Raw genomic sequence first — 26,233 nt, 5'->3', positions numbered from 1 at the left:
CATGAGAAACTATCTATTCTGTAAGCCTTCACCTGAAGTACAATAAAATATTTTAAAAAATAAATAAATAAATAAATAAAAAAAGAAATCCTATGGGGCAGTTTTCCTCTGTCACATGGCACCGCTATGAGTCAAAATTGACTCGACAGCACCTAACAACATAACAACAGTCCAAAACCTTCATTTTATAGAAAGGAGAAACCACGGATCAGAGAGGGAGATTTGTCCAAAAGCAGATGGTAAATCAGAGGGGAGCAGAGATTAGCTATTTTTACTCGTAATCTCCTGATCTAGTAAACCACAGCTGACTGACCACTAGTAATGAGAAAATGCATCTGGCTGATCTTGACTGCTCCCTCACTGTTCTTCTGGCTGTCTTTTCTCTAACAGCTAAAAGTAGCTAACACTTAGTGAGTACTTACTATATGCCAGGTCCCATGCTATACTAGGATCTCTCAACCAACTCCTGACAACTGCATGAGGTAGATACTAGTATTACCTTCATTTTAGAGATGAGGAAACTGAGGCTTGTAGAAACTAAGCAATTTGTCCATTCAAACCCAGTCTACCTCCAGAGCCTGCATGCCACTCTTCTATACTGCAGTTCCTGCTACACCTGTTTCAAGCCTTCTCCTCAAACCCTCAACTTCACCACTCCCCCCCTTATTTTCATCAAAAGAGCTTGCTTCCTCCCTTAGAGAAAAAATGAACACACCAACTCAGCTTCGTTTGTACTGTCCTCCTCCTGTTCTACATTGTATGGAATAGTCCCTCCTCTTAGGGCCCTGCTCTTCCAATCCCTTCCAGCCAAGACCCACTCTCCCTCCTTTCATAGCCAACTTTCCTTCACCAAACCTGCTTTTTTCCACAGTTCATTCTACCATTCATTCTCCAAAGAGCAAAGTGATCTTTTCAAGATGATGTCACTTCCTTACTTAAAACCTTCAATGGCTTCCTATTAATTCATTTAACAAACATTTATGGAATGCCTATAATGTGACAAGTGGTTTTAGGTACATAGGATACTTGGTAAATAAAATATCAAAGATTCCTGCCCTCATGGAGCTTATAGGCTAGTGGGGGCACACAATAAACAATATACGTAATAAATGGATTTTATAGGATGTTAACCAAAAACCCGTTGCCATCAAGTCGATTCCAACTCACAGTGACCCTGTAGGACAGAGCAGAACTGCCCCATAGGGTTTCCAAGGCTGTAATCTTTACGGAAGCAGACTGCCACATCTTTCTCCCCCAGGGCAGCTGGTATGCTTGAACCTCCAACCTTTTGGTTAGCAGCTGAGCACTTAACCACTGCACCACCAGGGCTCCTTTATAGGATGTTAAAACCAAAAAAACCAAACCTGTTGCTGTTGATTCTCACTCATAGCAATCCTACAGGACAGAGTAGAACTGCCCCATAGGATTTCTAAGGCTGAAATCTTTACGGAAGCAGACTACTGCATCTTTCTCCTGCAGAGCGGCTGGTGAACTTTCGGTTAGCAGCCAAGTGCTTAACCACTGTGCCACCAAGGCTCCTCCTTATAGGACCTTACTGAAGTGATATCTGACCAATGACTTAAAACAGTTAAAGGAGTTGGCCATGCAGATACCTGTGGGAAGGGCATTGTAAGAAAGCTAGTGCAAAGGCCCTAAGGAGAGTGCCTGGTGTGTTTGTGGAACAGTAACACTGGTATGGTTAGAACGGAATGAGGAAGGGATGAATGGTAGGCAGGAGGTAGGAGATGAGGTCAGAGAAGTAAAGGGGAATAGCGAGATCACAAAGAACCTTGTGGGCCATTCCACAATGAGGACTTTAGCTGTCACACCAATTGTTCTTATAAGAGCCTATCTTCTTAATATGGCCTTGTAGGCTCCAACAATCTGGGCTCTGCCTGCCTCACACCCTCACTATGTTCTAGCCATGTTGGTCTGAATTTAGTTCTTCCAATCCCCCACGTGCCTGTTTACCTTGAGGCCTTCACCCAGTCCATTTCCTCCGTAGACAGCTCTTCTCCTATGCTTTACCTAACATCTATTCATTCTTCAGGTCTTGGCTTTAATGTCCAAATCAGGTCCCCCTATCTTACCCTCTCCTGTATTTCTGTTGTAGCTCTTATACCAGTTGTCGCTGAGTCGATTCTGCTCATGGTGACCCCATGTGTGTCAGAGTAGAACTGTGCTCTACAGGATTTTCAATGGCTGACTTTTTGGAAGTAGATTGTCAGGCCTTTCTTCTCAGGTGCCACTGGGTGGACCTAAACCTCTAACCTTTCAGTTAGCAGATGAGTACATTAACCATTGCACCAACCAGGGACTTCGTAGGTCTTACAGCAATAGTAATTTTACATTTACTTGTGATTCTTTGATTAGTGTCTGTTTCACCCACTTGACTGCAAAACTCCATGACGGCCACAACTGGGTCTCTTTTATTCAGTTATATCCACAGGGCTGAGCACACTGCGAAGTAAACTGTACACAATAAATACTGTAAAATGAATTAATGGGATGATGGATAGTCAAAGAGGCTTTTTAGGATGAGAGAAATCTGTGCAATCCTGAATGATGAAAAGGAGGGAGAGAGGTTGAAGATGAACTACAAAGTGAATAACCAAGGAGAAAGAACTGAGAATCCTTGGTGAGCCAAGGTGATAGGAACCGGAGCCCTTGGGGAGGGACTGATCTCTGGTAGGGTCGCCTCTCTCAGGTTAGAGGAGTCACGTCCAATCATCCTCTAGATCAATTACACCTCCTCGCTGCTCTAAAATCTGTCCTTTTCTCATCATCCCTAAGGCCGGAGCCTTAATTCAGGTTCTCATCATCATTTGCCTGGCTCACTGCAAAAGCCTCCCAGCTAACCAGTCTCCCTACCTCCTCTCCAGCCTTGCCTTATGTCCCCCTCCCCGCCTCCAATTCCTGGAACGCACTGCGTTCTCCATTCTCTCTAGGAACTTGCCGAAGCCCAGAACACCCCTCTTTCCCCCTCAAACCCTCTCTCTTTGCCTAACTCCTACGCTCTTTAAGCTTAGATCAGGCATCGCCACCTCCTCTGGGAAGCCTTCCTTAACCGCTGCGCTCCCACAGGACCCACCCCCACTTCCCCGGGCCGTGTGGGAGAAGACAACCTAGAATTTAAGCACCACGCTCCCGCGGGGAAGTGTGGAGGGAAAAAAATTACCTCCCGGCCGGTCTCCCGCGCCGGACTCAGACGCACTCCAGGGGGCGTGGCTCCGGCCAATCTGGGCGCCAAGCCGGAAGGCACCAGCCAATAGGCTCTCAGCGCGCGCCGAGCCGATTCCCCAGCGCCAGACCCGTAAGTCTGAACCGAAGGCCAACCTGTCGGCGACTCTGAGAGCGAGATCCCGCCCCCATCCCCGACAGAAGGAGTCGCGCCAAGAAACCAAGCGGAAGTGGTGCGCATCCACCAACTCAGGCGAGAGACGCGTGGTGTCATGGCTGCCGACAGTGACGATGGCGCAGTCTCAGCTCTAGCGGCGTCTGACGGTGAGTGACTTCTCAGGGGCCGCCTTAAATGCCTACGGGCTCCGGGGAAAGGGAAGGCCTGGGATGCATAGCCCTAGAAACCGTCCTCAGGCTTCAGAGGACTAGCTTCTTAAAACCCAGTAAGTCACGAGAAGACTACAAGTCCCGGTGTGCATCGCGGCTCGGAAAGCCTGGGGTGTTGGGAGTTTAGTTAGGAGATGTGAGGGCACGTCGGGAGATGTAGTCTGAGATGATGGCTGCGTTATTAGTTGGGAGGCTGGGAGTTGTGGTCCAAAGGAAGTGGGACATAATGGGAACTGTGAGGTGGGCCTTACTTATCAAACCCTGGAGAGTACTGGGGCTGTGGCTTGTGCTGGAGCATCATGAGAACAATAGTATGGAGCCTTTGGATGTATTAAGGGAGCTGAAATCCTCAAGCTCTGCAAAATATTTCCTGCAGGACGTCGGAGGAAGGAAGCTCAAAAGGCATCTAATCCAACTTCCCTCTTCTACAGATTGTGAAACTTAGGGCTGCAGGGAGACATTATCCCAAAGTCTCACATAAGCCCCTGGAAGACTCAGGCCTCCTCTCCCTTCCAAGGCCTGTGCCTAGAACATGACGGATACAAGGGCTTGAAGAAAAAGCTACCATATCTTGCCCCAATGGAAACTGCTCCCCAGGCCCCAGCCATGGCCTAGCTTGGAGTATCTGTTCCCCTGGACCCTAGCCTGAACATTAACATCCATCCCATTCCTTACCCCAGGCGGTGTCAGCAAATGCTCAAAATCTGAGAAGGAGCTGGTAGTTCAAGTTCCTGTGGTGGATGTGCAAAGTGACAACTTCAAAAAGATATGGCCGTCCCTCCTGCTGGCTATAAAGACAGCTAGTTTTGTGGCTGTAGACACGGTGAGGGTCAGGGAACAGGGAGGGCAGGTCACTGTGAAAAGGCTGGGCCTAACACAACTCTCCTTTTACCTACCCATAGGAATTGAGTGGGCTTGGCGACAGGAAGAGTCTGCTGAACCAGTAAGTATAAGCCCTGTTCTTCTTAGTCCCAGCCCAGGAGGGGCAGACCTTAACGCTGGTGTGGAGGATCACAGTTCTGGGTGGTTTGGGTCCTCTGTGAGGCTAACTCTGAGCCACAGCCACCCCCAAACCCAACCCCAAGGTGCATCGAGGAACGTTACAAGGCTGTGTGTCAAGCTGCCAGGACCCGTTCTGTCCTCTCCCTGGGCCTCGCTTGCTTCAAGCAGCAGCCAGACAAGGTACGGGCTGATTTCAACCCCATCCCAGGCCTGTGGCTGGGAGGAGGAGGGCTGAGTTCCTAAGGAACATCAGGTGTGATGTTTTCTCCCAAGTCTTGATACAGCAGCCCTGCTTCCTCTCTCAGAGTGAACACTCATACCTGGTCCAGGTGTTCAATCTGACCCTACTGTGCGTGGAGGAATATGTCATAGAACCAAAGTCTGTGCAGTTCCTAGTACAGCATGGCTTCAACTTCAACCGGCAGTATGCCCACGGCATCCCCTACCACAAGGGCAATGACAAGGTAGGCCTCCAGACTAATCACAAGGGTGGGAAGTATCAGGTTAGGCAGGGAGGGAGAGCTTTCCAGGTGCAGGAGCCCGGGTTAAGTACACTGAAGAGGAGGCTCCTTAGGGGACTGTGTTCTTCCCCATGAACCCTTTCCTTCCACCCAGGGTGACGAGAGCCAGAGCCAGTCTGTGCGGACACTGTTCCTGGAGCTAATCCGGGCCCGCCGGCCCCTGGTGCTACACAATGGCCTCATAGACTTGGTATTTCTATACCAGAACTTCTATGCACACTTGCCTGAGAGCCTGGGAACCTTCACTGCTGACCTGTGTGAGATGTTTCCAGCTGGCATTTATGACACCAAATATGCTGTTGAGTTTCATGCCCGCTTTGTGGCCTCCTACTTAGAATATGCCTTCAGAAAATGGTGAGGGGATGGTGAGGGAAAGGGGTGGGGCTTGGTATGAGCCTATTTCATTCATTTAAGACATTTACTGAGTGCCTACCATGTGCCAGGCACTGTTGTAGGTGCTTAAGATTCAGCAGTAAACAAAACAGACAAAAATGCCTAATCTCATGGAGTTTATATGTTAGTGGACCAGTATCCTCTTGCACTATTGCAGTGAGCGGGAAAACGGGAAGCAGCAGGCAGCTGGCAGCCCACATCTTACCCTGGAGTTCTGTAGCTACCCTTCCAGCATGAGGGCCCATATTGACTACCGCTGCTGCACATCTCCTGCAACCCACCGTCCCCATCCCACCAGCGTCTGTGACAACTTCTCGGTGAGAGCACTCACCCATTTCCTTGGGGAGGGGAGGTTCTGATGCCTAGCACCCCCCTCCTAAGGCTCTTTCGTACCTCTAGGCCTATGGCTGGTGCCCCCTGGGAACACAGTGTCCTCGATCCCATAATATTGACCTCATCATTGACGCTGACGAGGCTGCGGTGGAAGACAAGCGGCGACGGCGGCGAAGGCGGGAAAAACGGCGGAGGGCTTTGTTGAGCCTGTCTGGGACACAGACCTCTGGGGAAGCTGAGGATGGCCCTCCCGTGAAGCAGGTCTGTGAGGATGGCCTCAAGGTTGAGGAAATTGAGCAGGAGGTGGCTGAGAATGACACTGCGAACCAACCTGGCTGTGAGGAAGATCACAAAAATGACTTAGAGAAGGGGGTTGAGGCAGCAAGGCCTGGAGGCACTGACATGGCTACCCCAGAAGTGCCAGGCAGTCAAGCCAGTCCTAACTCAGTGCCTGGAGATGGGCTGCACCGGGCTGGTTTTGATGCCTTTATGACAGGCTATGTGATGGCTTATGTGAAAGTGAGCCGAGGACCCCAACCCTGCAGATCTGGACCTTGGCTACCTGAATGCCACAACAAGGTATACCTGAGTGGCAAAGCTGTACCCCTCACAGTTGCCAAGAGCCAGTTCTCCCGTTCCTCGAAAGCCCACACCCAGAAGATGAAGCTGACCTGGGAGAGCAGCTGACCCAACTTCTGCCTAGCACTCGGAGCCTAGGAAGAGTAGCTGAAGGTAGAACAACAGGGTTTGGCTCCTGGCAGAGATAGTGCATTGCCCATGGACCTTTTCCTTTATCCCAAAGGCTGAGGTACAAAGGTACAAATAAGGCGGCTGAACAGCACCTGTAACACCATCTTTTATTTATTTTTAAATCTGAAAGTGTCTTGAGAAAGTTAAAAAAAAAATCAACAGAAACAAGCTATGAAAATATTTGACTAGCTTCATCTTTGGTTATTTCTTATTGCGGCTCTGTAAGGACAGACTATTCCCATAGCTCCAGCCATAGCAGGAAGGGAAGAAAATCGGTCCATGTATAAACCATTTAACCAGTTGGTGTATCACGTGTTGACAAATACATAAAGCAGGCCCTAGGGCCTACAAAACCAGCCCACTCCCAACCACAAGGTTGAAAGTCCTAAGGGCAGAACATTAAGACTCCATCATAAATAGGAAAATAGATTAATCAATTGGAAAAGGTCTTTGAGTAGGTTAGCTAAGAGCCATGACCACTACACGTTGCCTTGCCCTCCCCTTGCATAGAATTGTAGTGATGTGGTCTGACCGTGCAGTAAGTGCAAACAGCAATTATTCAAGTGTCTTAGACATACTGGCAAGAAGCGCCCCAGTCTTCAGGTCTGAGAAACAGCCATGCCCTTTATGGCCTCCTGGTCAGCTCCAGGTTCTGTCCAGTAGCTTATATGCCCCAGGAAAGGGAAAGAGACAGACCTGGGATGGAAAAAGAACCTGGGGTAATAGCTGCCTGCCAGCTTAACCTAGAACTAGGAGTCCTCTGGTCCTGTCTTGGGAAATGCATTGGGGGGTCATGTGGGAGCTAGAGCTCCTTGCTGGATTTCAGAAGCTTGGTATCAGCTGTTGGCCCTAACTAGGAAGGCCTCTCACTTCTACCTCTCCTCTCATACACAGCCATTAGGCATTGGGAACCCCAGAGTTGAGCTTGGCCTGACCTAGCCTACCTGCTCTATGGGCTCCCGGGAAGAATCAAGGCAGTGCTTCAGCTGAAGGTCCATCCTCAAGGTGAGCAGGGGACTAACCCCCTCACCCATCCTGCTCTCCCTGGCTTTGCTGGCCTGTGCCTGAGCTGGAGAAAGGGACTGGGGCCACGCATATTGGCCTTTCTTCTTCAACCTCCATCTCCTCAGAGACACCTGGAGGGCCTGGACTGGCCACTTGAATCCTGGGCCCAAAACCATTCTCTTCTTGGGCACTGGAGCAGTCCATGGCCTCATGGGCTGGAGCAGCTGGTAGGGCAGATGCCTGGAATGGCGGAATCTCTCTTACTCTGTACTTTAGACTACTGAGTCGTGGTGGGGGCCCATCAGATAATGACTCCTCCCGGCCCATGAATGGACAGGCTTCCTGATGCAAGAACTCCGGTGAACCAGGCAAAGAACGCCACCGTCGAGCAGGTGGGGCCAGAGGTTCCTGCCAATCAGCCAGGGGCATAGTTCCAGGCCCTGGTGCATCTAGGTCAAACACCAGGGAGATGACAGACTTGCTAGGCAGGTCAAAAAACTTGATCTTGCCACCTTTGAGGTCCTGGCGAGCACTGAAAGGGTTGACCTTGTGGGTGCGGGCAGCAGCACCTCGTTGTGGCCGATAGTAGGGGTCCAAGACGCTCACTGTACGTGGAGGCTTACGGGAAAAGATGTCTGACTGACTGCGAGACAGCCAGATAGTACGTCTTAGACATGGAGACTTGGGGGGGATCTTGTCATCCAGTGTGCTCAATCGCTTCACTCCAGGTCCTTTCTCCATGAGTCCTGAAGAATAGTGAGGCAAATCAGCGTTACTCTCACCACCCCTAACAAGTAGAAGCAGCACTTTGTACTACAGAGTGTTTACACTCGTGAAAGCAAAGTAGACAACTGTTGCTGAGGAAATAGTCTCAGAGAAGGGAAGCAATATGCCAAGTCACAACTCTTAACAGAGAGCTCAGAATTTTTTTCCATCATCCTCGGCTCCTCCCCCTTGCCTGTGGACTTGAGATCCTGTAATCACAACCCTAGAGGGGAAGGCCCCACCCCCTAATTTCCTCCCTTAGGATCTCTGGTCCCTCTCTCTCTTACCCTTGGCTGTGTGCTGCACCTTCCTGTCGTGCTCCAGCTCTTTCTCCTGTAGGCGGCTCAGAATTTCCTCCAGGGTCCTCCCAATCTCCACAAAGGATGGACGCAGTTTGGGGTCCATCTGTAGGCATCCACACCAGCCACTAACTCTGCCCTCCAACTCCCACCCCAAGGATAGCATTCAAGTCTGTTTCTGGCATCTTAAAAGATTCAGATGTACAGCTAAGAGATCTTCTCTGAAGGCTCCAGGCCATAAGGGTGACACCCAGGGCTAAGGTCAGGGAAGATACTATTGTCTATTATCCTTCCTCCATCTCATCCCCCTTTCTGTATGCCTTACCCCTTGTTTGGCACAGGACCCTTCAAAAGTGTGTGCTCACATTGGCTTATTCTTTCTTGAGGTCTGCTGCTAACATGTCTCCGGGAGCTACCTGATCAAAGCCTACCTACCCCTTGGCCATGAAAAGTAGGTCCAGCCCCAGAGCTGGATAAAATTAAGGCTACGAGAGCCTTTCTCATGGAGCCTCAGGACCAGCTGGATCCACAGTCAGACAATAAAACCTGACCGGAGCTCCATCAACACCCAAAGCAACGGGTGGTGAGTCTACCTTGCAGGCCAAAGACTGGGTAATAGACATTTTTCCTTCCTTGGTCCAGGGCTCCGGAGAGCCCGGTCAGGCCTAGAGGAGAGGGGCGGGCACTGCCACAGAGGAAGAATGCCACCAGGCACTCATCCAGTGAGAAAGCCCCATATGAGGCTAATTAGTAGCCTCTCCCTGCAGTCCCAACCAAGTGAAAAGGCTTCAGCCAGCCCCTGGGGGAGAAAGACACTCACATTACAGCAGTTGAAGGTGAGCTGCAGGAAATCCGGGGGACAGTCTCCCACCATGTGCTGGAAAGCATCATAGTCCAGCCCAAAGTTCTGTGGATGGGTATGAGGGGGGTATGGGGGCATGAGTGGACATAGGTCATTAATTCCCCCACCCATCCTGGCCAGCTCAAGGAGAAGGTGGGAACTGTTCCTGAGAAGCAGCCACAGTCTGGATTCCAGCAACTCCATCCCAAGGACAAAACAGTTCCATAGCCTCAAAAGCAATCCTATTCCAGTGGCTCCCCATCCCTGCAGCTCACCTCTGTGCGGGGAAGATAGTCGGGATCAGCCTGGATGCGTGCGATGATCTCACAGAGGATGATGCCATAAGAGAACACATCCGCCTAGTGGGTAGTCAGACTTTGGGTTTCTCTTTCAATGGGGTGAGCATGGGCTATCTGCCTCCCATGTCTACCAGCCCAGGCCTGGGACCTACTGCCCATATTTCATTCAGTTCATTCACTGGGAAGCTGCCCAGTACCAGCCTTACTCTTGGCAAGAAAGATGTGGATGCTCACTCTGAACATAAAGGTGATCCTGGATGCTTTCTCCTAGGAGAGATTCTAAGGAGAACAAGGCCCTGAGGTCCCCAGACTCACCTTCTCATTGTAGGGCTCATCTCGAAGAACCTCAGGTGCCATCCAGAAGGGTGAGCCCACCACGGCTAGCTTCTCTCTCCCCTTGCTGTGGGATGAGATTATGTGGAAAATGAGCTTGCTACTGGCTGGTACAATGGGATCTCTGACCTTTGGGAATTTTCCCCCCAAGGGTGGGGCACAGACTAGGAGTGACCAAATTTAGGGAGCTGAGGTTGAGCTGTGACCAAGTATTGGCTTCTAGAGAGGACACTGAAGTTTTCCCTTTGCTTCATTCCCCCTCCTTTGTGACGCCAGTACCCATTAGGGCTACCCACCTGACATCAGGGATCTTCTCAGCTAGACCAAAGTCGGCCACCACTGCAGAGTAACCATTCTCATCCCTCTTTATCAGGCAATTCTAAGGTTTCCAAAGAAGAAGAGGACAGTGTGGCTTAGAAGTGGGAACTAGCCAGCCACAGCGTTATCATCACCCTCCCCTTCTCACTCACTCCTGACTCATTCCCTGCGTCTATACATAGAACACTTTTTCCTCTACTCTTTGGTGAACCACAATCTAAGTGATCAGACCATGTGGCATGAGTTAGTCCTGGAGATTGGATGGCTGCCCTAGGATTCATTTCATGCTTCAAACACAAATATTTACCTATGCTTTCTGTGCACTAGGCATGGTTCTAAGTGCCAGCAATACCTCAGTGAACAAAAGAGAAACCACTGTTCTCTTGGAGCTTACAGTCTAGTGAAGGAAGACAGACTGTCAGGCCTCTGGCCTTCCTCCTTTCCTCAGACTGCAGAGACCCAAAGCCCAGGCCTGACCTTGCTAGGTGATATAAAAATGTGTCCACGCCTACACTTTCACTGCCCATAGGATTACAGCCAATCTCTATGGTCTAGCTTTATCCAATCAACCTTCCTGCCCACCCTGGAACTTCCACGCATACATCCACATCCAAACTTGTCACAGACAAGCTTGACTTGACAAGCATGAACAAGCTCTTCAAACCTTTGCCTTTGCTTATACTGCTCCCTTCCATTTGGAACATTCTCCCAATTCTCTGTTTCACCTAAGAAATTTTTCTTTTAAGGAGAACTACCCTACCAAGACGTATTCCATTGGGCAAATCTGCTGCAAAAGACCTCTCTGAAGTGTTAAAAAGCAAAGATGTCACTTTGAGGACTAAGGTGTGCCTGACCCAAGCCATGGTATTTTCAATCGCCTCATATGCTGGACAATGAATAAGGAAGACCGAAGAAGAATTAATGCCTTTAAATTATGGTGTTGGCGAAGAATACTGAATATACCATGGACTGCTAGAAGAACGAACAAATCTGTCTTGGAAGAAGTTCAGCCAGAATGCTTCTTAGAAGCAAGGATGACGAGACTTCGTCTTACATACTTTGGACATGTTATCAGGAGGAACCAGTCCCTGGAGAAGGACATCATGCTTGGTAAAGTAGAGGGTCAGCAAAAAAGAGGAGGATCACCAAATGAGATGTATTGACACAGTAGCTGCAGCAGTGGGCTCAAACACAGCAACGATTGTGAGGACCAGGTGATGTTTCACTCTGTTGTACACAGGGTCACTATGAGTCGGAACTGACTCAATGGCATCTAACAACAACCTCTCCAAGGTGATTGCCCCAGCTCTTACCCTCATCTCTTTCTCTCATCTCAACCCCTTTAGCTCCTGCTCTATGCCACCTCTTCTTACAGTTGAGCAGAAAAGCTATGAGCTCCTTAGGAGCAGGTTCTGGTTTGGGCCTTCTTTCCTCACAGTATTCATGGCAGAGGCTCAGAACATGTTCACTGAACAAATGCTGCTGCCTCCAGAGAAAGGATGAACCCAAATGACCTATAAATAAATACAAAGCAGCAACTACCTTTCCCCAAATAGCTGCATTCAAAATAGCCCTCCATGGCTCTGGCTCAGGAGGCATCCCACCCTACCCTCCTTCCTCCAAAGGCGGCAGAGAGTAGGGATCCTTGGCTCACAGGAACATTTTTGGAGCCAGCAAGGCCCTATCTGACCTAAATCAGCCCTCTCTCCTGCTCACCAGCCTTGGCATCTAGCTGCCAAAGCACTGCCAAGTTACCTCCTGCTTACTCCACATCAGGTACAGATCAATCCATTACTCTGGCCTTGATTTGATCACACTATTCTTCCTTCCCCAAGCTGGAAGGAACCTGTGATTTCATCACATTCTCTCCTAGTCTGGATCCCTGGAAGACACATGCCCTCTCTGGCCTCCAAGCAGGGCAGTCCTTGTGTTTGTCCTGGATCTGGGCCTTCCCATCAGTGCTCCTGGCTTAGCACCCCTAGCTCCCTGACTCTGACTGCCTGTGAGAGGATGGGCCCTAGGCCACCCTGCCTATTAGACAGCCAAAGCTTGAGCTATAGGGCACCGGCCTGTGAGGCAGTGGCAGCTCAAATATGTCACCCATTTCACTCCCCTCCTCCTCCTATTTCACCAGCAACTCCTGTCTCCAAGGCTTCTGTCTCCAAGGCTTGGTCTAAAGTCCTATTTGCTATTTGTTTTATAGCCCTCAGAAACACCCTGTTAAAGTCACTTGGGAATAGCAGATAAGGAGCAGAACATAATCACAATGCACTGCCCTTGTTAAAGCTGTTCAGTTGCTGCCCCATCTTCACATTCATGGAGGCCTACTCTTCACTCACTGCAAACCACCCATCAAGGAGAAATTAATGTCTCTATAAGCATCTGAGAAATGGCTAAGGCAGGGATGATTAGTGCCTCATGTGGGGCAAAGCTGCCTAGCCCAGTCTGCCTCTGGTCTGGAGTGATTCCACTGCCCTCTCAGGGTTTCTGAAAACATTTTCCCCACCAGAACAGGCAAACTGAAGCTATCTGCATCTGAGGTGATAAGGAAAATGGAGAGGAAACCTGACCAGGATTAGTCCCTATGGTATTTTCCAACAACATTCCTGAGCCTGCACTTAAAGGGGTCTTGGGCTAGGAAGTTTTACAGGCAACAGTCGCTGTCTTTACTTCCTTATCTCCCACTCATTCCTTACTGGCTTCTGCTAAAAGTATTATCACTGAGGATCCCAATGACCTCCATGACACTAAACCCAATAGACAAATTAGTCCTCCTACTTGATCTTTCTGCTCTAGACATTACTGATTGCTTCCTTCAGTGTTTTTACAGGAGTCAAGAATCATGTTAGTACTGAGTATGTAGAGCTGCTGAATAAAGCAGTTGTGGTCATAGAGCTAGCTATTAGAGGCTAGTCCCTTTCCTTTTTGATTCTTCTCCACTGGCTTCTATGACACTACATTCCTGGATTTCTTTCTCTGCCTTTGGCTACTCTGCAGACTCCAACGCAGGCTCTTCTTCCCATTCCATAAGGATGATGCTGTCAAGGTTCTATTTCGAGCCTACAGCTATTCTTGTGCTGTATTGGGGAGGCTGTTCCACATTTCTGATTATCACCTCTGTGCTAATGACCCCGAAATATAACCTTAAAGCACAATTAAAAAAAAAAAAAACAGTTGCCATCAAGTCAATTCCGACTCATGGCAATTCCATGTGTTGCAGAGTAGAACTGCACTCCACAGGGGTTTTCAATAAGACACCTTTATTTGGGACACTAGTCCTACCTCCAATGCTGTGTTAATCCCAGGGCATCTAGTGTAATGCTTGCATTTCTAACCCAAGCTGTAATGTACATGGCCCCAGTACAGACTACATGGCTACACAATACAAAATGTGGAACTCAGAATACTGTAAGGCTCTGAAAGAACTGGAACCAATTTCAAGCTGTGTGGGATGCAAAGCTCACTGCAAAGAGGATGAAGAACGCTTCTGAATAAGGTTGCCTTGCCTAGATAGATCGGTAGACATGAGAAACTCAGTCCTCTAAGGGGAGAGGTACTCTTTTTAGGTTCAAAAAGCAGCCGAGGCACTGCTGCTGCCTGGCTCCCACTCCTCTTTGTCCTTACCCCTATTATAATACATCTTACTGCTGCGCAGCACCTTATATGATTGCCTCTTCAAGGGCAGGGAATGGTCCAATTTACCTCTGTATCTCTAATCTAGCACAAGCGCACAGAAAGAGCTCAGTGGAAATGTGTCAAATGAAGTTTGGTTGGATGACTGAAGCAACTGGGCTTCTCTTCAAAAGCACGTGTCAGAATGTATATACTAATCATACATTTGACTCTATAGTGGAATTGAGCTCCCAATGAAGGAGAACCAAAGAGGTGGCCATGGATGTAGTTCCTGGAGACCTAAACAAATTCTTCAGAACTGGGCCAGATTGGCACCTGACAGCAATTCCTGAGGTGTCCTGTAACAGCTGCACAGTCATTACTAGCACTGAATAAAACCACTTGAGCTGAGAAATGCCAAGTCCATTCGTTAGTGTTAGCTGTAGGCTAAAGCTATTTCTGCAACAACAACAAAAATGGTTTTCTTTTTTTTTTGCATTTGGCTGTTACGTCTTTTTTCTTTTGTTTTTTTTTTTTTTTATTGTGCTTTAGGTGAAAGTTTACAGAGCAAATTAGTTTCTCATTAAACAATTAATACACAAATTGTTTCGTGACATTGGTTGCCAAACCTGTGATGTGTCAGCACTCTCCCCTTCTTGACCTCAGGTTCCCCATTTCCATTTGTCTAGTTTTCCTGTCCCTTCCTGCCTTCTCATCCTTGTTTTTGGGCTGATGTGCCCATTTAGTCTTGTATATATGGTTGAACTATGTGTGTTATTGTTTGTTTTATAGGCCTGTCTAATCTTTGGCTGAAGGGTAAACCTCAGGAGTGACTTCAGTACTGAGTTAAAAGGGTATACAGGGGCCATACTCTTGGAGTGTCTCCAGTCTCTGTCAGACCAGTAAGTCTGGTCTTTTTGTTTTTTTGAGTTTGAATTTTGTTCTACGTTTTTCTCCACCTCTGTCCGGGACCCTCTACTGTGATCCCTGTCAGAGCAGTTGGTGGTGGTAGCCAGGCACCATCTAGTTGTGCTGGACTCAGTCTGGTCGAGGCTGTGGTAGTTGTGGTCTGTAAGTTCTTTGGACTACTCTTTCCCTTGTGTCTTTGGTTTTCTTTATTCTCCTTTGCTCCAGATAGGGTAGGATCAGTAGATGTATCTCAGATGGCTGCTCACAAGCTTTTAAGACCCCAGACACTACTCACCACAGTCAGATGCAGAACATTTCCTTTACAAACTATGTTATGCCAATTGAGCTAGATGTCCCTCAAGACCATGGTGCCCAGCCTTCAGCCCAGTAACTCAGTCCCGCAGGGAGTTTGGCTGTGTCTGTGAAGCTTCTATGCCTTTGCCTTGGTCAGGTTGTGCCGACTTCCTCAGTATTGTGCACTGTCTCACCCGTCAACAAAGTTACCACTTATCTACTGTCTAGTTAGTGTTTTTCCCTCCTCACCTTTCCCCTCCCTCGTAACCATCAAAGATTGTTTCTTTCTGTGTGTAAACCTTTTCATGAATTTGTATAATAGTGGTCTCATACAGTATTTGTCCTTTAGTGATTGACTTACTCAGCATAATACCCTCCAGATTCATCCATGTTGTGAGATGTTTCAGATTCATCACTGTTCTTTACTGTTGATTAGTATTCCATTGTGTGAATGTACTAGTTTATCCATTCATCTGTTGATGGGCACTTAGGTTGTTTCCATCTTTTTGCTATTGTGAGTAATGCTGCAATGAACATGGGTGTGCATATGTCTATTCGTGTGACTGCTCTTATTCCTCTAGGATATTTTCCTAGGAGTGGGATTGCTGGATCTTATGGCATTTCTATTTCTAGCTTTTTAAGGAAGTGCCATATCTTTTCCCAAAATGGTTCTATCATTTTGCATTCTCACCAGCAGTGCATAAGAGTTTCAAATCTCTCCGCAGCCTTTCCAACATTTGTTACTGTTTTTTTGATTAGTGCCAGTAACATCGGGGTGAGATGGTATCTCATTGTTGTTTTGATTTGCATTTCTCTAATGGCTAGTGACTGCAAGCAAAAAAGAAATGGTTTTCAATGTGCCATCACCTCTTCTCTCCCCAAACCCCAACAAACTCACTCCATAAACCCAAATGAGATCAAGAAAGAAAGGACCAATTCTACTCCTCAAGAAAGGTAAAGAGGTTCTTTTCACAGCACAGAGAGATGGAAGACCAAATTGCCCTCCTAAATGTCCCAGGGACTGCTACAGTCTAGGTCTCTTAGAAAATTATGTGGCTTGCTGTGATGTGTCCCATCCCATGCTCTGCATCCCACCACATGATTACATACCCGTATCATTGCTCTTATGTAATGACCTGTCTCCCCCAACTAGACTAAAAGCCTGTGAATGGTACAAATTGGGTTCCAGTTATTTCTATGTCCCCAATTCTGTGTCCTCTGACAGTCCAGTATAAATGGTTCCCAGATGTTGTTTACAGTTCTTCTTATTAAAAACAAACAAACAAAAAACTTCAGTGTATCCTGATAGCCACTCTCTACATCCCTCCAGCATTTAACTTTGTTCCTACTTCATGCTCTCTTCACTTCTGAAAATTGACATTTTCTGTTCCTTGTTGTATGGCATAACCTAAGACCATACCTAGGGAAGCTTTTCACTCTGGTGGAACCCACAGAGTGGCTTTTTTGGAATTGACTAAAACAATTTTTTTTAATTTTAAAAAACTAACCAAGATCAAGAGGCATAATTCACACTCCCAGGGGTAAACCACAGATGAGTGGTGCTTGCCTGATGATGAGCAGCAATGGTATTCGGCAGAAACAAAGTGCTCTCCTAACTGCCCCCAAGAGCCAAATCTCATATACAGGTATATAGTTACTCCTAACCAAAAAACCACACCAAACCCATTGCCATCGTGTCTATTCCGACTCATAGCAACTATAGGACAGAGTAGAACTTCTCCATAGGGTTTCCAAGGAGTGGCTGGTGAATTCAAACTGCCAACCTTTTGGTTAGTAGCCGAGCTCTTAACTACTGGGCCACCAGGGCTCCAGTTACTCCTAAAGCTACTGATAAAAGCCTATGTATGGTTATTGCCACTTCTTGATGGAGCTCATGAACTGGATACTTTTAAAGTCACATTACCAGCCACTTCTGTCTAAGTAAATTCTCAGCATCACTACTGCACTAATTCATATCAGATTGTTTCTTAGAAGTAATTACACAATTAGACTGAACTGCTATACCTGACAGACTTCACTCTTGGAGCAGTATTGCAGTAACCACTGGGATATGAATCTTACAAAGGCAATACTACTTTCAGAAGACATTCTGGTAGGAAACTAGGAATCCTCTTTGCCTCTACCACAGGCTCAGAATCATCTGGAAAAAAAGCATCTGCTTCTCTCTATCCTGGTTTACCCACCTGGAACACATTCCCACTACTTTAAATCCCTTCTGTTAGCTCTGTCTGATCACTCTTGTGAGGTCAAGGACAGAATCTATTTTACACACTGGGAACACAGAGGCCCTAAGAGCACTGAAGTCATTTGGAGAGGCGGGGCACAACTGGGCCTGGGACCCAAAATCTCAGCTCTTGAGCAAATGGTTTAGCCCTTGTGCTATCAAGCCCATGCCCTGAAACAGAGCCAGGAAGTCCCTACTCTGACAGGATCCATGCTAGGTGCTAGGAATACAAAGGTGAATAAGAGGTGCACCTGAGAAACTCTTATGCTGGTGGGAGATACAGACACAATAGAACAATCAAATAATATGCAGTGTACACTGCTACACTGTAAGTAAACCTGTTACTGTCCTTAAAGAAATCAAACTCAGACCCTCCACAGTTGACAATGAAGAGATCACTGTGAAACCTCAAAGGTCTACTTTGTCCCTTTGGCCTTATTTTTCCCTTGAGGCATCTCATTCTTATGACCACTGCCACTCCCACACAGGTCTCCTGAGTGGGGCTACTCTGGCCTAGTTGTTGACATACAATCTTCCCCCTAGCCCCTGCAATATAGTTAAAATGAGGCTGGAACATTTCTATGCACTTAATCAAAGGCTCAGAGATGATAAAAGGGCAATCAACACAGTATCTCAAATTGAATAATCTGGCTTATGAAACTCAATTGTTTGTCTTCAGCTTGAGGTCTCCTACATTGTACTTCCCAGCCTGCCTCCAGGCTGCAAAAGTCACTGGTTCTCACCACCTGGAAGTATCCCTCAACACCTCCTTAAAGTCCAGACCCAAGAAAGCCCAGAGACACAAAGAATTCTTTCTCCTAAATTCCTAGTTTCTTGTCTCAGGCCAACTGACACTGAGAATACCCACTCCAGGGAAACCGAAGGATAGTGGTCTTACCCTACAGATCTAAAAAGGTTGTCATTTTTACAATACAACACAAGCCTAGACAGAACCACACTTGGGCACTAGCCCAATGGGACAAAGTGTTTTGCGGGCACAGAAGGAAATATGATGAACTCTTAGGGAGTGGTGGGGAGACCTATCTTCTCCAGAACGCTTAGCTATCCTAGCTTAGAGTGATCGTTCCCTGCTCTGAAAACATATAGTCTGTGCTATATGGCCAAATACTCAATTATAAAATGCTGTGTACTGTACTTTAGCTATTTCCCAAAAACAAGATTTTAAGTATATCAAGGTCAGAAACACTTCTTTTTAAATATTCCTTCTTCCATGGTGCGAGGCCCAGGACTAGACAGTCATGTAGATGTGGAGGAAATAATCTATGTGACTGATGGATGACGTGTCATGAACTACTTCCGTCTTGGAAGAAATGATTCTCTTTGAGTGGGAAGCAAAGATTTGATTTGGGCTGGATACCAAAGGTGACAGTAAGCTATCAACTTAAGGCAGTTGCTAAATTAATACAACACTACCCATCTGCCTGGAACAACTACAGTTTCCCTAGTCTTGATTTCCTAAAATATTCTGGGAGGAGAAGAAAAGGCTGATGAAGGGATAGAATACCACCTTCCACCTACCAACTGTCCAGTCCTTGCAGGTACTTATTTAGATAAAGGGCTCCTTACAACCAGTCCTCTGCTGATTCCCAGCCTACTTGCCCATCTTAGTGCTCCTTCAGGAACAATGCTGTTTTGCTAGGTGTCGTCGTGTCCTTTTTTGACTCATAGCAACTCCACATGACAGAACAGAACTGCCCCATAGAGTTTTCTTGGCTGTATTCTACGGAAGCAGATTGCCAGGACTTTCTCCCACAGAGCTGCCGGGTGGGTTCGAACTGCCAACTTTTCGGTTAGCAACCAACCACTTAACCATCTGTGCCTTCCAGGAATAGCTCAGCTGACTACAAATGGCCCTGCCATACCCAGGGCCCTATAATCACCTCTCTAAAGCTATTTACTGAGCAGTAGTTTATAAACCAACAGCCAGGGTCCTTCAGGGACAGTATTGCTTTTAAAACACCAGAGCAACTGCAGTGTAAAGCAGCCAGGAAACTTGCTGCTCTAGGTCTTGTTGGCTCTGAGAGTAGAGCCTGCTTTTGTTTTCACTAAAAACTTTTTACAACAGGATCCCTCCCACTCATCCATGACAGAAGGGATGTGTAGGAGTATATGTATCATGTATATATATGTGTATGTGTTAAGGATGGAGAATGAAATAACAGCTATTCTTGGGCAGGTACAATACTCCTACTATATCTCTCCCTAGAAGATTTTAGATTCAGCTCCTGGGCAGATCTGTTAGATGCCCTTATAGTTCCTCCATCAACAATCAAACAGTACTATTTATATAAACCTTGTCGCAGTGGTGTCCTGGGCCACTTGGCCCTGAGATGCCTGCCTTGTAGCATGGCCAACTTCTTCTAAAAGCAACTCTTTTCTAACCTGGTCACACACCAATTTGGAAAGCAAAAGAATACTACAGAAACCAGCTGATGCCAAAGAGGAACAAGCAGGATGGCAGAAACTCAATCACACAGACAGAAACTGGGTCCGTACATCATGGCCCTCAAAATCTGCACTCAAGTGACTAAAAATCACTAAAACTCCTGCTCTTAACTAAGAGCTACCTCCTGGAGACCATGAGAGAGAGCACTAAGAGACAGGCCCTCACACCACCTTGACTGCTGTCACTCCTACAAGGCAAGACTCTCTTAACCCTCCTCATGTCATCTGTTCCTGCAACACACATTCAGGAGACTGAAGTCAAACATGAAGGCTCTCAAGGTGTATGTGTTGCCTGGCTCAACACTCAAAGGCACCTGCTGTGAGGTGAGACAGGCTTTCTAAGGACTAGCTATACAGAGTGATGAGTTCTGTCCTCTGTGATTAATTGTTAAATGTATAAGAGATTCTCCATCATTTCTAAGCTCATTAATGATTGGTCTCTTAACACAGCTTTCTTGGTAAGGGAGAAGGACAGTGTCTCTCAAAGAGCTGTGTAAGTAAAGCCTTCTTACCTTAGATGTGAGGTCCCGATGGAAAATGCCTTTGAAGTGAAGGTAGCTGACGCCCACTGCTATGTCATAGGCCAGTTTTACTCTCACAGTCCAGGACAAATGCAGGTTACTGTCTAGTAACTGTTCCAAGTTTCCAGAGTTGATATACTGCAAAACAGAAGGAAAACCCAGCTACCATTTGTCAAAAATGCTTAGGCTGGTGGTGAAACCACTAGAGAGTAAAAACCTAGAAGACAGAGGCTGTATATTTATTTATTTTTTAAGTTACTGAAGGCTTATTCTCAATCCAGGCACTGTGGTAGGTGCTGCATACAAAGATACCTTCTCTGAGGAGATCACAATCTATTAAGGAATAGAGACACAATATCATGTGGTAAATGCTAAAATATAGGCATATACAGATATGACAGCACCATGCAGCCCAGAGGATAAAGCTATAACTCAGTCTGGGCAGTCAGAGAAAGCTGCAGAGAGGAAATAATGAGTGTATAAGGATGACCTGGGATAGCAGAAAAGGACAGTACACACATAGGAGAGAGCAACATATGCAAAGTTATAGGTTAAGTGCACAGTACATTCAGGAAACTAATTTAGTATGGCCAGAGTGCATTATACAGGAAGGGCAGGAAGTGAGGCTGATATGCTTTGCTAAGATATATGGACTTTATCCTATTTATAGGGAACAAATGAAACATTTAAAGCAGGGGCAGGGGCAACATGGTTATATTTGCTTTTAAAAGAAAATATTATTTTAACAATGGTATGGTGGATGGATTAAAAGGAGAATATGGAAAAGGGGAAACAGGATATTATTGCAATAAGGCTGGTGAGAGAAGGGCACCTGAGTCAAGGCACGAGTGAAAGCACTGGAACAGGGTAAGATTCAAGATGTATTCAGATGGCAGAGTCAACAAAAGTTGATGACTGCCTGATGGTGGGAAGAGGACAATAAAAAGCTCTAGGATGATCCCAGGCTGGTGCCTGGATATCATTATTAGATATCCAGAATATAAGGGCTGGAGCAGGTTTTATGAAGCAGTAGCACTGTTAAAAGATAGTGAGTTTAGCTGGACACGTTGAGTTTAAGGTGCTTGTGGGACAACACAGGTGGAGATGTCCTACAGATAGTTTAAAGCTTAGGAACAAAGTCTGAGCTGGAGACTAACACCTAGAAGGCAATAACACTCAGCTGAAATAGTCACTGATGCCAAGGAATATATGAAAATGTCCAGGGGTTAACATGTAAGGTTAGTAATTAACAGATTCCTAAGGAAGAGGAACATTTAAAGGGGCAGGCAGAGGAAGAACAACCAAGCAAGAATGTCATCATAGAAGCCAAAGGAGGAGAACATTTCCAAAAGGAAATGATCAACAGTATCAAATGCTGCAGGTCAAGTAAAATGAGCTTGGAAAGTGTCCACTGGATTTGCACCTAGAGATCACTGGGAACCTTGGCCAGCACAGTTTCAGTAAAGTGGTGAGATAAGACCAAAGTGAACTGAGGAGCGAGTAGGAGATAGGGCTATGGAAAAACTATGTGAAGGTGTACTCTTTCAAAAAGTTGGCTGTTCTTCATTCCTATATACCTATAAAGAGCTGCTTTGCTTTTTTTTTTTTTTTAAGATCAAATAGCATGTTTATGTATAGATGAGAATAATAATAATAGCAGCTAATATTTATAGAGCGCTTACTTAGTGCCAGGTAGTATTCTAAGAACTTTATGTATATTATCTCATTTAATCTGCACAATAACCCTAGGAGGTGAGTGTACTATTATTCTCATCTTACAGATGAAGAAACAAAGCATTCAGAGGTTTACTTGCTCAAGGTTATCCAATTATTAAGTGTCAGAGCAAGAGTTCAAACCCAAGAAGTCTAGTTCCAGAGTCCATACTCTTTACCACTACAGTACATTGGAGATCACAGCATCTGAGTCTAAGAGCATCACGCAGAGTAGGAGCTCAAAAATTTTTGCCAATTAGGTTAATGAATTTACTCAAGCCTCACATAATGGATTATTCTCCCTCCACCTGCCAAGAGAGAAAAGAAAAAGGGGCAAATTTCTCTTAAAAAAATATATATATTCACACACAGAGATACATATACACACATATATATATACATACATACATACTTAGGTTACTATTAGTATATATACTTATACTTATTAAATTATATACATATACTTGATACTTATTTTGGGGTGATATTAAATTTACAAAAAACCAGGAAGCCTATGGGATAGAAGGGCAAGAGATCTGAACTCTAGTCCAATTATGCCTCTTAACAGTCATGTAACTTCGGACAAATCAATTAACAAGGCTATCCTTCAGTTTTCTCAACTATAAAGTCAGTATAATAATCTCTGATTTATATAACTCACAATGTTATTGTGAGAATCTAATAAACGTATATGGAAGTACTTAGAAAAAAATGTTAAGTAGCATATAAGATTTTCTGATGTGGTAATTAATATAAGCACCAAAAAGAACCAGTTGGGGGCAGCACCATGCAGCACTTCAGATCCTTCGATGCCGCGGATCAAGTTCAGCAAGGCAAACAGAATGGCTAAAAATACACAACTTCTCAGAAGGGAAACCTGTTGATTTGCTTCATCCTGCTTGATAATCCATCATTGGAAAATTAAACTGGGGCATAATTACAGCATTAGTACAGCGTTCTTCTCTTCATTCTAGCTGAATCTGCCTAAGGTTCACATTTAAGGTGCCTGTTTGCTGAAAAGAAACTAAGCTTGCAATTTCCAAGCCACGTGGGGACAATGAAGTTGACATCTAATCATGGAGGCAAATTTCTTTAGTTCTGAGAATTCAAAGGTATGAAGAGGTGGGTTCACTTCAATGGCATGGTGACAAGTGTGACTTGGAAGGCCTGTCTTTGGGAGCCACTTGGGTTTCCAGAGTGACAGGCAGGAGAGACTATGACGAAAAGACTATATGTGCACTCTCTGTGGGTCAGGCTAGGCCAGAACTCTTGGTTCTGATTCAGAGAAGCACATGTTTACTCTATACAGCGATGTCTCTGAGGCCTTGAGAAATCCACAGACCAAGCCAGAGGGTGAGGAGCAGAGGAAAAAAGGTGGATCAAGGTGAGAAATTTCACTGGTAGTAACTAGCTCCGGCTTTTCCAGGAAAGACACAAAAAGCACAAAACAGGACCAGAGAAGCAAACAAAATGGAGTTTATTTTTGCAGCCTGTTTCTCTTGCCTGCCTTTGCTGAATACATTAGTGGGGGTGATAAGTCTTTGGGCCCTCAGAAACCACAACTTCCCAATGTCTCAAGACTTTTGCATGTATGAGGAAAGGAAGTGTGAGATCTGCCAACAAGGAGGGTTCCTAACTTGACACACATTCTATGTGCCTGTTAGCTGGAACGTTCACTTCCCCATAATAACTCCAGATGCAGACTCAGCTGGTGTGTCCTCTGAACAAATCCCTCTGCGGAAGCAGAGACAACAGCAACTGCACTAAGTATTCAGCTTTTCTGCATGGGGATAGCAGCTGGTTTGTTTTTGGTTTTCTTCCAGGTCACTACCTCAGGCAGCCCTACTAAATTGACAATACATTTAAATAACTTAACAGAGAAAGAGGAGCCCCGGTGGCGCAGCGGTTAAGAGCTATGGCTGCTAACCAAAAGGCTGGCAGTTCAAGTCCACCATCCGCTCCTTGGAAACCCTACGGGGCAGTTCTACTCTGTCCTATAGGGTCGCTATGAGTCTGAGTCAACTGAACGGCAATGGGTTATGGGTTTTTAATAAAGAGAGACGTTTTTACATTTTTTATTGCTGTTGCTTTAAACTATTAAGCTCAGAAATCTATAAATATCAGCCAATCAAATGTGTTTTAGGTACTTCAATACCTCTCAGTGATTGTTCCTCAACTTTACCTACACTAAAGCCTGCCTCTCTTCCTCATATTCTAACAAAAACAATAAAATACTATAACAGCATTTCTTCCATTTCATTTGTGTTTGATACTTGATTTCAGTGAAGATATGGACCCTTTTCCTAGAAGGCACTCAATGAATAAATGTGTTGGTTACTAAACTTTATGTAAATAAACCTTTATTACTAAAATGCAAGAAATCAAATGCCAACATCCTAAAAAATAAAAAATCACCAAGGGACAGGATAAATGGACAGTAGTTCCCCACTCAGGAATATCAATTCAGGTTATTTATACAAACGTTTATTGACTGCTCTTTCCCTTACTGACACCCTCATATGAGAGTAGGGTCTGGTTCGTTTCCTTCAATACTATATGCCCCAAAGTTTAGAATAGTGCCTGGCACAGTAAATGTGTGTATATAAAGAGGAATAACACCCAGTTCATACCTTAAAGAAATCCAGTTTGAGAGACACATGGGTAGTAAATAATACCAATAACGCTATAGCAGAGGTAAATACTGGGGGTATGAAAGTAGAGACCAATTCTTCCTGGGGAGTTTGGAAGGTTTCAGAGAAGAAACATCTGAGTTGAATCCTAGAGGATGGGTAGGAGCTGTCTAGGCTGAAGAGTATAGACTCTTCTCACATATCCCTACAGGCTCTGGTGGGTACCAACCCTGGCCAAGACAGACACAAACATGCTCAGACAGGGAATATTCTAGAGCAACACTCAACACTAGGCAATACTGACCTCTCCCTGAGGTAAAACTCACTACACCCAGGAATCCTGTTTCTAGTCCTTGCTGATTCCAGTAAGCTACAGTAGTCTTACCCAATCATAACCAATGAGAAGAATAAGACAAAATGGTAGTTTTTTTTTAACTGTGAATTATCAGTGTACTGATATCTAAAACCAAATATACTTATCTCTGAACAGTGGTTCAAAGGCATTCAGAGAGGCTCTGAAGAAACACCAACTATAAGAATTATTATTCCTTCTTAAAAATCTACCCAACTGGCCTAGAGCTAGGGCATTTACCCAAGGTGAATAAATGGGCTGCCATCCAACTAGCAGAGATAGTTTGCCACTAATTAGCACGGTTGTGTTAAGGAAGATCCATCCATCCATCAACTTACCCAAATGCTAAAAACCTGCTATGTGAAAACACTGTGATAAGTGGGGCCAGTCTCTGCCTTATTTCACAGTCTAGTAGGGGAGACAGAAAAAATCAACAATTTTTTCCACACAGAAGAATAACATGATCAGATATGCTATATACAAATATCATTCCACTGGTAGTATAAAAACCATATCAAAAGGCCAGGAATTGAGGAGGCTTCTGGAATTATCCACGTGGGAGTTAACAAAGGCCTAAATAAGACAATGGCATCAAGAATGGAAGGGAGGATAATATCTGAGAGACATACTGAGGTCGAATCAATAGGATTTGGTGTTTGATCAAAGGCAAGGAGTAATTGAAAGAAACAAGGTATACAAAGTACATTCAAAACAATACTTAGCTCATAGCACACAACTTATTCTTCCACTATCAATATAGTATCATTATCATCCCTCTCCTAGGTTACTCCATTAGCTTTCTAATTAGTCTTGCTGGCTTCTTGCATCTTGAACTGACTTAGCCTTCAATCCAATGATTTCCACAAGTCTAGATGATCCTTCTGAAACGCCAACCTGAAGCCACTCTCCTGTTAAAATTATTTAATGATGCCCTATGACTCTTAGGATAAAACCCACAATCTTTAGCAATACAGTGCCTTTTACTCGTGCTTATAAAGGTCTGACCTCTGCTTACCTGCACGTTTGTACACATTGTTGGCCCTTTTACCTGGAACATCCTTCCGC

The 26,233-nt window shown here is 45.6% G+C and overlaps 3 protein-coding genes across 3 annotated transcripts in view; 1 reads left to right on the top strand and 2 right to left on the bottom strand.

Moving 5' to 3' along the window:
* MUTYH (mutY DNA glycosylase) overlaps nt 1–4,437 on the bottom strand; it is an 18,313-nt gene extending 13,876 nt beyond the window's left edge. The window contains exon 1 of the mRNA XM_004371804.3: nt 3,179–4,437. Coding sequence (XP_004371861.2) covers nt 3,179–3,454 — 276 coding nt within the window. The 5' untranslated portion in view covers nt 3,455–4,437. The remainder of the gene's footprint in view (nt 1–3,178) is intronic.
* Nucleotides 3,405–7,527, top strand: TOE1 (target of EGR1, exonuclease). Its single transcript, XM_004371803.3, has 8 exons — nt 3,405–3,504; nt 4,248–4,390; nt 4,470–4,510; nt 4,653–4,749; nt 4,875–5,033; nt 5,185–5,444; nt 5,641–5,800; nt 5,883–7,527. The coding sequence occupies exons 1-8, from the start codon at nt 3,453–3,455 to the stop codon at nt 6,501–6,503; spliced, it is 1,533 nt and encodes a 510-aa protein (XP_004371860.1). The 5' UTR covers nt 3,405–3,452; the 3' UTR covers nt 6,504–7,527.
* A 12-nt stretch (nt 7,528–7,539) lies between these two features.
* TESK2 (testis associated actin remodelling kinase 2) overlaps nt 7,540–26,233 on the bottom strand; it is a 126,185-nt gene continuing 107,491 nt past the window's right edge. The window contains exons 4-10 of the mRNA XM_023727126.1: nt 20,465–20,611; nt 10,405–10,487; nt 10,091–10,175; nt 9,752–9,835; nt 9,456–9,542; nt 8,624–8,741; nt 7,540–8,317 (exon numbers count right to left, since the gene is read on the bottom strand). Of these exons, the coding sequence (XP_023582894.1) occupies nt 7,593–8,317; nt 8,624–8,741; nt 9,456–9,542; nt 9,752–9,835; nt 10,091–10,175; nt 10,405–10,487; nt 20,465–20,611 (1,329 nt within the window). The 3' untranslated portion in view covers nt 7,540–7,592. The remainder of the gene's footprint in view (nt 8,318–8,623; nt 8,742–9,455; nt 9,543–9,751; nt 9,836–10,090; nt 10,176–10,404; nt 10,488–20,464; nt 20,612–26,233) is intronic.

The sequence above is a fragment of the Trichechus manatus genome, unplaced genomic scaffold, assembly GCF_000243295.1.
Source record: "Trichechus manatus latirostris isolate Lorelei unplaced genomic scaffold, TriManLat1.0 scaffold00015, whole genome shotgun sequence".
NCBI classification, from domain to species: domain Eukaryota; kingdom Metazoa; phylum Chordata; class Mammalia; order Sirenia; family Trichechidae; genus Trichechus; species Trichechus manatus.
The sequence above is the reverse complement of the archived record's forward strand: the minus strand, read 5'-3'. Positions and strand labels throughout refer to the sequence as shown.